General features: G+C 41.8%; 1 protein-coding gene across 2 annotated transcripts in view; it reads right to left on the bottom strand.

Moving 5' to 3' along the window:
- Window positions 1-7,049: 7,049 nt before the first annotated feature.
- LOC308293256 (focal adhesion kinase 1-like) overlaps window positions 7,050-10,764 on the bottom strand; it is a 102,000-nt gene continuing 98,285 nt past the window's right edge. For both annotated transcript variants that reach the window (XM_080735701.1, XM_080735702.1), the window contains 2 exons: window positions 10,667-10,752; window positions 7,050-10,310 (listed from right to left, as the gene is read on the bottom strand). In XM_080735701.1, the coding sequence (XP_080591827.1) occupies window positions 10,184-10,310; window positions 10,667-10,752 (213 nt within the window). In that variant the 3' untranslated portion in view covers window positions 7,050-10,183. The remainder of the gene's footprint in view (window positions 10,311-10,666; window positions 10,753-10,764) is intronic.

Here is a 10,764-nt window from a genome sequence, read left to right as displayed (position 1 = left end):
CATCATGAGTTATTGCTACTGTAGCAGGCTGCAGCAATTCATCTGTGACGGAAGGTCTGTCCACACTGGATGTGTTTGTTCTCCTGAGGGTAGTCAATGAATCTCCACCTCTGCTGCACTCCATGTTCACTTGGAGGGCATCCAGACACACTGAGGTTGAGACAGAGACAGAGAAATGTTAAATGATTTGGCATTTAATGTTCACATTAACATTGTTGTCAAACAGTTATCTTATATTAAAAATTTGTGAAACTAATTGTGCATACATTCTTGCAGTGTAAAGAAAACAAAGAATAGTAGTCCCTCTAGTAACTTCTGACTCCTGGAATGAACATACTCAACACAGATAACTTCTTTTGTGCAATGGTTATCACAGAAGATGTGTATATTCTCACCTCCAGAGCCAGTGTCATTTTAGTCACATAAAATTAGAGACACCTACGGTAAGCTTTTATTACGGTGTCAGCAGTGTACAACCAGTTGAGTGAACTCTACAGTTCATAGAACTTGCCTAGGCTAGCAGGAGGAGGAAAACAGGTGACCAAGTTATTCAGCCCTAGGTTACTGCTACACCTCAGGCAACATGACACCACCAAGCTACTAATTATACTTCAGAACTACAAGAAATATTCTGAAATTTAAACACTTTGAGATGCCAGGTAAAAGAAAACGGCATTTGTTGCTCTATGTAGCAAGTATGCACCCAGTTGCTGCATTAATATAAGTAATGATAAGCACCATGGACAGCAATGCTCTCCCTCATGTCTGTCTGTCTGTCTGTCTGTCTGTCTGTCTGTCTGTCTGTCTGTCTGTCTGTCTGTCTGTCTGTCTGTCTGTCTATAAGGCACCATTCAAGTGCTTGAGAGAAAGACACAAGAGAGAAACAGACAAAGTAAATGTTTTTAGGCAGTGAAAGCCTGACAGTTACATTTGAAACCTTACCTTTTGATTGGCTGGTGATGGGGAAAAAAATAAAATAGCCTAAATGACAAAGGGATTAAAAGGCGATTACAGATACTGTAATGAAGGGGGACACCTCCAATTACTTAAAACAGGGTTACTGGTTGAAGTCGGACAATATGGACTAGATTCTAATTATAGAATCAGGCGGGTCTGGAGAAGGGACTTCTTTCCAAATATTTATTCTCATTTTGTGTAGGGTGTGCCAACGGTGACGCAATTGTAGTCCTAGAGCGGCCATATTTTGGGCAGAGTAAAGCCTCTATCAGAGTCCAGGGTGAAGAGCTATCCACTTCACCGCGGTGTAGTTTTCTAGCTATCACCTAGGCTTTGTTATACATTTTTAGGTGATAGCTAGAAAACTACACCGCGGTGAAGTGGATAGCTCTTCACCCTGGACTCTGTTAGAGCCTTAAGCCCGTATCATAGTCGGGTCCGCGGTGGAAGGCTTTACACCGCGGTGTAGTCTTTTCGAGTCTTTTTGAGTCATGAAACTACAACGTTACATCATTCCTCACGGTGGAGAGCTTTCCACCATGAGTCCCAACACATCTCTCTGTTTTTACTATCAGACAGGCAGGCTCTACACCCCGTTCACTGATTGGTCAACCTGAACCGGTCTAGACGGGGTAAAGGACTTCACCGTGGGCCGTGACTATGATGGCCTGCACTTATTTTCTGACTTGAGGCCTCAAATTTGCGGTGGATAGGTCAGGTCTCCACCGTACACTCTGATACGGGCTTCAAGGCTCTGATTTTGGGTCAAACACAGGTGTTTCAATTGTTTGATTGGCATAGAACTAATGATCTACTCCAATCAGAACACCTGTGTTTGACCCAATGTCAAAGGGTGTGTGGTCTGAAAGTAATAACAACAATGAAGAAATAATAGTATTAGCATTAACAATCAGTATGAACTAGCATGATACAATCAGTTGCAGCAGGTATGATGTAATCAATTAAACAGACCATAATATGCACATGGGCAGTGTCAAAATTCAAACAAACTAACATTGTGGCAAGTGTAACACCAAAACTGTCCAAATATTGTAAAACACTGAAGTAAATAATACACTGAAACATAGAAGTAACAGGAATACACCATGAAACGGTTACAGACAAACAGCAGTCAGAAACAAATACAGTGAGTAGGCTATGTGAGCATGTGCTGCCAATTAAGCATAATAAGTCATTATAACATAACATAAACAGAGGTAAGGAAGGCATGGCAATCACCCTTTGTCAAGTCCCGCCCATTGTCCTGCCCCTCTCCACACCCATTGGTTGCTTTGACTTGGAGGGACATTCAGTGGGACATTCCATCCACTGCCATGTTAATTCAGTTCCTTCATATTGTTATTCTGTGTGCTCAATTCTAATTTCAAACTTTGTTTCAGTCAATTGGAGCTGCTCAGTGGCAGCATAGAGGATCAGCATGTTTTTAAATGTTTTTATTTCTCCAAAAATTATGTTTTAGCTAATTCAACATAAAAAAGGCGGAACCAGGGCGGGACAAGGCAGATAGAGCCTGCTGGTTGGTCAGTCAGGGACCAACCAGGAGGCTAACAAAGGGTGACATGGTATTCATGAACGCACACATTAGCCTGACTGCAAGCGTCAGACTCTACACACACTACGTTATCACCACCCACCAACAGGGGGTGGTAATGTGCGGACTGATTTATCAGGCTATACGCACACATAGCATTAACGATGAGGTGGACAGAAACACACACAGAGTGCGTCATGTGCGACAGGTCTGCTGTGTAGCAAACAATCTACTGATAGTAAGGGGATATCTTTAGAAATAGTGTCAAATCCTGGAATAAATTCCTTACCAAAAAATGTCTTCACCAATGTGTTTGTAAAGGTGTCTAGTAACACGTCTCACAAAGACTGCAATTCAGTTTCCCTAGGAAAATCTTTGACAGCTAGGGTAATTCTGGGTCTCATTCACTTACTATACACTATACTATAGGGGGGAAAAAATCACTCCCAAAAAATATGCTTTAAGTGGGATGTGAGGGGTCTAACTAGGTGTTTTTAAATATTCTGAATCCATTGCAAGCATTTGTTTTTTAACCAAAAACATTCCTTGGGCTAGAAATGGACCCCCATACCACTGTGAAAAGTGATGACTCATCACTAAACCATCATTGTATGGGCTGTTTTTAGCCCAATGAATGTTTTTTTTTGTGCAAAACAAATGCTTGCAATGGATTCAGAATAATTAAAAACACCTAGTTAGACCCCTCACATCCCACTTAAAGCATATTTTATAGTGTATAGTGAGTGAATGAGACCCAGAATTACCCTAGCTGTCAAAGACTTTCCTAGGGAAACTGAATTTCAGTCTTTGTGAGATGTGTTACTAGACACCTTTACAAACACATTGGTGAAGAAATGTTTTGGTAAGGAATTTATTCCAGGACTTTTTAAGATATCCCCTGATTTACTGAATAAAGCCTCTGCAGCAGTCAATGACCACAGCCACTAGACGTCGCTGACAGGCTTTCTGACAGATACATTTTGATGGCTAATATATTCCAAACGTACTAGCCTACTATTGAACACTACAAATATTGAACCAATGAAAAGTATTAAACATCCAACTTCATTGTTAAAACCCACAAACTCCAAATTTCCATCATTGCTTAGTGTGACATTAATATAATGTAAAAAAAAATGTACACTTCAAATGGTCAATACATACTTGGCAGAACAATCTAGTAACCAGTAAGACACCCTAATCGGGAGATAAGCGACCGTTGGTCGCTTATCTCCTGTCACACTGCTGACATCAGTATGACATCACACCGTACACAAATGACCCTTATATAAGACCGGCATTATCTACCGACAGATTAGTAACAAGATGTCAAAATCATTGAAGGTTTACCCTACTAACCAACTGTTTACCATAGCAACCATGTTTTTTACCTTAGCAACCAACTGTTTACCCTAGCAACCAACTTTTTACCACAGCAACCATGTTTTTTTTTACCCTAGCAACCAACTGTTTACCCTAGCAACCAATTGTTTACCATAGCAACCATGTTTTCTTACCCTAGCAACCAACTGTTTACCCTAGCAACCAACTGTTTACCATAGCAACCATGTTTTTTACAGGGCCTGGGATTGATGACATCAGAAATCTCCATATATGGGCATGAAAGGGATTTTGTTTCTGGAAATATGTCTGTGGGGTGCCACATTTGGAATAAAACACTTACATCACACATCTGGATATCCATACAGCCCATCTAGTTTGCCTGTGTCCATTTATGCCCATATATCTGATGACATTGGGACAATGATCTCCATATATGGGCATAAAACTTATGTTAATTAGTAAAGCCTGGGGATCTCCATATATGGGCATGAGGGGTACCCTAAAAGGGCATCATCTGGGAATAGCAAATATAGTTATCCTAGAAAGTGAAAATCTTACATCAAAGGCCATAACTACCTACCTACCACCATACTGCATTCCTCATTAAACTACGTACCAGTAAGATGCCTAAGGGAGAAAAGCAAAGGGCGAGGTTGCACCATTTCTTGGTCTTCTGGCCAGTGATGTATATCAGACCATTTAACCATATATGGAGACATCTGGTACCCAAAGATATTCACAGATATGGGCTTAATATTGATGACATAAGGGATCTCCATATATGGGCGTAAAAGGGATTTGGTTCCCCTGGCATCACAGGGATCTCCATATATGGGCATAAAATGGATTTGGTTACCCTGGCAACACGGGGATCTCCATATCTCCATATATGGGCATAAAAGGGATTTGGTTCCCCTGGCATCACAGGGATCTCCATATATGGGCATAAAAGGGATTTGGTTCCCCTGACATTACAGTGATGTCAGTGGCTGGTTCTACAGAGGGGATCTCCATTTATGGGCATAAAAGGGAATGTATGTATGATGATGTCAGATATCATAGACGTCATAGGACTTTCACATAACGAATAACTGAGTAAGCATGTAAACCCGTAAAATCTATATTTGGGCATGGCTGATTTATGACCTCATCATGATGACACGAGCAAACACAGCTGAATTGTATAAATGATCAGTGCAGAAACCAACAGAAGTATTTGACCAAGACTCTTCGATTTAAACATCAACAAAGGTGTGACGTTTGTTGATGGTCACGTGTGACGGACGGACGGACGGACGGACGGACGGACGGACGGCCGGTGGAGGTTTTCATAGTAAACTGCTCCCTGACGGTCGCAATTAAAAACAACACATACAAGACTGCATTGCTGTAGCCCACTATTATGCCAAATAGTTACAAAGCTAGAAAGAAAGCAAGAAAATATAATGCAATTTTACTAATTGAGTTACTCGCACGAATACGTGAATTCTCTTTCAGACTTTGATACAGCAAATTGGTCTTTTAGGCGAAAACAACACCTTTGGCTCAGGTGGCAGGCGAGGCGTCCGACACACTGAGGATGGAATAAGGAGATATGTTTCACTCAACCCTATATCCCACCACAAACAAATCACATCTTGCGGGTGCAAATATAGTTTGTGCTGTCAATTTGAAATGACTTACTGCAAATTTAGGCGAGAAAATTCCTCTCTTCTTAACAGATGCCCGGTGGTCTGGTCCTTTGGGTTCTTCTTCAATCTAAAAAAGTGAATATAGCATGAGCAAAATGACCTGTTTCAGGAGGGCAACATATGAATTACCCCGGCTCTTACCCCGCAGACCACAGTGAGCAGAGCCAGACATAGAAGCAGAAGGGTGGCAGCTCTGATCTTCTCCATACCGACGTAGAAATCCAAGTCACACTTGTGTTGAAATCTGCTCAGTTTGTCAGAGATGACCTCCTCTGTGGTTACTGAATACAATGTTCTGTGCTTTCGGAAACCCAGATCAGTGTTTTCTCTCTGTATTTCATCAGTTAATTTCAGTGTTATCGCACATTTACATATACTGTATGTAACTATTGTTGACTTTAGTTTGGCCAGACCATTTTACTGCTGTTATCTTTATCTAAAACAAAGTGACTTCTTCCCTCCCCTGTATTTCATGGAAATTAGATCCCTTCTTAGTTCAGAGTTCTTCATGTTGACTGACTGCACACTTTCATTAAATGTAGTTCTTGATCTCACTTCAGAGATGTTCGAATGCCTCAGGCAACTGTGTGCTGTATAGAACTTCATAAGAAGAAGTAAGTCAAATTAAGACGTATACGGTACAATCTACCTCAGTTTATTGAGATCATTGTGACACCAGCTGTAGGGGACAGGAGAGGAGAGGATCGGATAAAAGGGGAGGAGAGGAGAATGCTGTTGGAGAGTCTTATCTAAAACAAACTGTCTATCTGTAGATGTTTCTGTGCACACATACACAAGAGCGATTGTTCTCTTCCTTCCTCTGTAGGCTGTATTTCATGGAAATCAGACAGGAATTCCTTGGTCATTGTTCAGAGGTCCTCATGTTGTCTGTCTGACTGACTGTACACTTTCAAAGTGTAGTTCTGTGAGGTGTTCTAATGTCAACGGCGTGTGTGTGTGTGTGTGTGTGTGTGTGTGTGTGTGTGTGTGTGCGTGCGTGCGTGCGTGCGTGCGTGCATGCCTCTGTGCGTGCGTGCATGTGTGTTTGAGAGAGAGAGTGTATGTCACGAACCAAGCAGACCACGATTTCCTGTCAGGTTCATAAAGCAAAGAGCGTAAAAAAAGTAAATTTGAATTTATTGACAAATAATTGGCATATTAGCCACTTAAACCCTATATATTTAATTGACCGGGAACAATTATTATTATATTAATTATACATAATCTAACTACTAGTAAGACACGCCTCAGGGCAACAAGCGACCTCACCCTAAAGGGCGAGGTCACAGTGATGTGGACATCACCACAGTGACAATGTTTTACGGTATGTCTACACGCGGACAAGCTGTGACATTTCTCAAACTGAAATATGAGATAGGTGCCGGGTGCAGAGAACGATAGAGAGCTGTAAAGACAAAGATTAAACCATTAGAGGACGTTAAGAATACAGGCTGCAAAAATACTACAATCACTTTTTAAATTTAGAAGTGTTTTTATTTGCTAGGTTTAGGAACTGTACATGTGACCCCTTCATGAAAATACTGCTCATGGGCTGAGAGAGAGACTGAGAGAGGGAGGGAGAGAGAGAGAGAGAGAATGGTGGGGTTTTAAATTGGGAGAAGAGGAAGGGAGCGCAATGGTGCGTTTAAACATTGTGCGACGGTCGGCCGTATTTTCCAGAAGTACGTTATTTGTCAATGGGACCCGGCAACTACCTGCGATAGCGACGTCGCCCAAAAAACATGAAAAATAATTTAACTTTTGGACGACATCACCCAGAGTCGCTGGCTGTTGCCCGCTGTTAAAACGTAGGGTGAGAGAGAAGGGGGCTGAGGGAATGAGGGCAACATGGAGGGCTGATGAGGACATACCGGTATACTGGGAGATAAATAAGTTTGATACGAGGGAGACAAAGGGAAGATGTGACAGGACATGAGGACAAATCCTGGAGCACACACCACCACCAACTGTACATGCGGGGTCCTGACCTCCATTTTATCCACATGAGCCCTAGCGTGCCTATTCTGGTTTTGTCATAATAGCAAAAAGAAATTGCATATCCAACAAGCCCACAACGTGTCGTGTTGTAAGTGCGAAGACTGACTACTTCCTGCGAAGACATTTGGTGTAGAGGGACAAAGGTATAGAGCCATGGGGACAACGGTCAACAATGTATATATATTATATACAGTAGGGGTTTGAGTAGTTATGGGAAAAATTGGTTCCAATAAACAAATGACTGAATCCTGAATGGGTTTTCAGCTGGCACTGTTCAGACTAGTTTTGGGGTCTAACGTCTGGGGTTCAGTTTGTGCAGGTTCAATTAAAAAAACAAAAACAAAACAAAAAAACATTAACTCTCAATATGAAGTGTGATTATAGTATACAGGGGGTCTATACATGGACAACTGACCCCAGGGGTACATATGAGGACAACTGGCCCTCCAGGGTACATCTAAAAACCAACACTGTTATCTAGACACTGCTGACTACTACTTTCAACCTGGTGTCTGTATTTTTGGCAAGACATTATAGACAAACTATTTCTTTTTATAAATAGCAAAAACTGCAGATCTACAAGCTTGCAATGTGTTTGAGCTTGTATCTGGTATTTTTGTGTGACATCGTTATACAACGAAGTACGGTATAAAATAGAGAGATTATGTGATCAAACAAGGTCTCTTTTCACGTGCTGCCTGGAGTGTGTTCTTTCATGTGTTCACACACAGCGTCTCCAGTTCAGAGGCATCGGATGAATCCACCACTTAAACCCTATACACTTATTAGACCAGTATCCCCCAGGGGTCTCTTAATTGGTCCCCTCCTTTTTTCCATCTACACCAAAATCTCTTTGCCGGAAACGGCAGATCCACAAACTTATAGACCTGCTATTTTGTTAGTGTTCACCTTCTCTTCATAGCCACAGTGCAATATGTAGACTTGAGTGTGAGCTTCCAGGTGAGGGTCAATGGTATGAGGAGAAACAGGACATGAAAAATATTCTCCCCGGTTGGTGCAGCATCACACCTGGCTTCAATATATAAAACAAGGGAATAAAGTCATCATATGGCGTTTTTTTTTCCATATTTCCTTTCCGAAGAAACATTTCAATACAAAAATGTATTATAATTAATGCAGATGACAACCAATGCTCTGTTAAGCCACGGAGCCTCATCTAAAAATACTCAAAGCAGTGTAATTTGTCTCTCCTCCTTATATGCCCCTCTATTTTATCCTCCCTCATCCCCATCGCTTCTTCCCCTCCATCTCTATCCCCTGTTCATCCCCAATGCCTTCCACCCTCTTTCTTGTCGACTTGTACATCGGGAAATTGTTAAAAATAGACCTTTGTATATTTACTATGTAGTTAACTTAAAAAGTGCCCATGGATCTTTATTTGTGTTCCATTTAAAAAAAGAGATAAAATTCATATTTTTCGTTTTCCAGGTGCCTGAGATAAGAGTCTGTTGGCTCTATGCCACGTGATGCTAAAGAAATTAAATTGAATGAGAAAGATGCAATATTTACGAGCATCTAAGATTCGTTAATAACCACATCACTGTCAGCTTTGTAGAGAACGCATTGCCCTGGTGAACGGAAGGAAGACGGAAAAACAAATACAGACAACATCAAGGCCGATAATAATGATAATAATAATAATAATAATTTGTAATGATATAATAAGCAGGTTTAAGCATCATCTTCATCATCATCCTCATCCTAGCTCATCTGTTCCAGTTGTGACACCACACATACGATACAGTACGAGGAGATGTTTACCTGTCCCGTGTACTTGTTTCTGTATGGTTCTTAATGAATTCATGTTGTTTTGTTTGACTAAGTCTACAACCATTCCAGAGAGAGCCATAGAACAAAAGAATTAAACAAAACAACGGCCACAGTCCATTGGACGAACATATCGCCAGCCTCCCGGCCATATTCATGTAGTTGCGTGCCAGTGTCGCGCACCGAAAACCGCCGACCTACAAGTTTGTAAATCGTCTTTTTTCAATGCACAACACAGTGCACAACCACGTAGAAATCAGGCATTGGGTGTGCATGCCCGATTAGGTGTGAAGCTGTGCATGCAGGGCGCTAGCAGGCCTCGCTTGATGCATTTCCTTCAATGATTCCATCGTTTAACTGGCTCTGGAAGAGACAGCATAGGAGACGAGCGTTTCTTTTTTATGGATACAGAACGACGAGACAACAAAATAAACAGAGAAGAAAAAAAAATGACAACTAAATATCGAGCAAATGTGGACGCAGCCAGAGACATACGCTGAGGAAGAGTTTATAAATGAATGTCTGTGTGATGGAGAAGAGGAGAGCAGAACGAAGGAGATGCAGAGGGAGAGAGAAAGAGAGAGAGGTGGTATCCTTAGGTTTAGTCTTTCAGGTGTACTGTCTGTTCATCCATACATCCATGCACGTGTCCCTGTCCAATCCATCCATTGATCCATCAGTCCATTAATTGATCGATCTGGGATCTGTCCGCCCATCCATCGGTCCTTCCACCTCTCTCTTTGATTGGCTGAGTCTCTCCACCATCTGGCTCCTCCCCTTTCCCCTTCTTCCATCCAGATTGCCTGTGGCTGAATCTCCTGGCCCCGCCCGTCCAGTCTGATTGGATGGTAGGCTAGTGGGTGTGGCCCTGGGCGATCAACTTGAGGCGCGATTGGTCGATGACGTCCAGCAGGTTCTTGGCGTCCACGGCGAGAGCGTGGGCTGCCGTCAACATCTGTTTCTTATAGTCCTGCTGTAAGCTGAACACAACACGCAACATATCTTAATGAACAAATAGTAGTGTCATTACATTTTCTTTTTCAGATATATTTTTGGGCATTTTGTTACAATTTGTTCAGATAGTTCAGTGTGGAGATAGTCAGGAAACGAGGCCAGATTCTGACAGACTTGAACCGGGGTCCTTGCACTCACAAGGAGCATAATGGTTTTGTGCTATGCATGTGCACTAAATGGCAGAGCCAACAGGCACCCCGATGTCATTAAATTCTTTATCAATACATAATTACCCACATTATAAATGACCAATACCAAAGTAGTACAAAATAAGAACCTATACCCCCAATGAAAAATGGGGGGTGGATGTCCGTGTACCTACCTTGTCATGACGTACTGCTGGGCGAGTTTCATCTTCCCTATCAATTCTGCCAGGTCTGAATTCAACAACTTCTGAGCCATCTCAATCTATTTCAACAA

This window comes from Nannobrachium achirus (assembly GCF_963921795.1).
Source record: "Nannobrachium achirus genome assembly, chromosome: 10".
NCBI lineage: Eukaryota > Metazoa > Chordata > Actinopteri > Myctophiformes > Myctophidae > Nannobrachium > Nannobrachium achirus.
The sequence above is the reverse complement of the archived record's forward strand: the minus strand, read 5'-3'. Positions and strand labels throughout refer to the sequence as shown.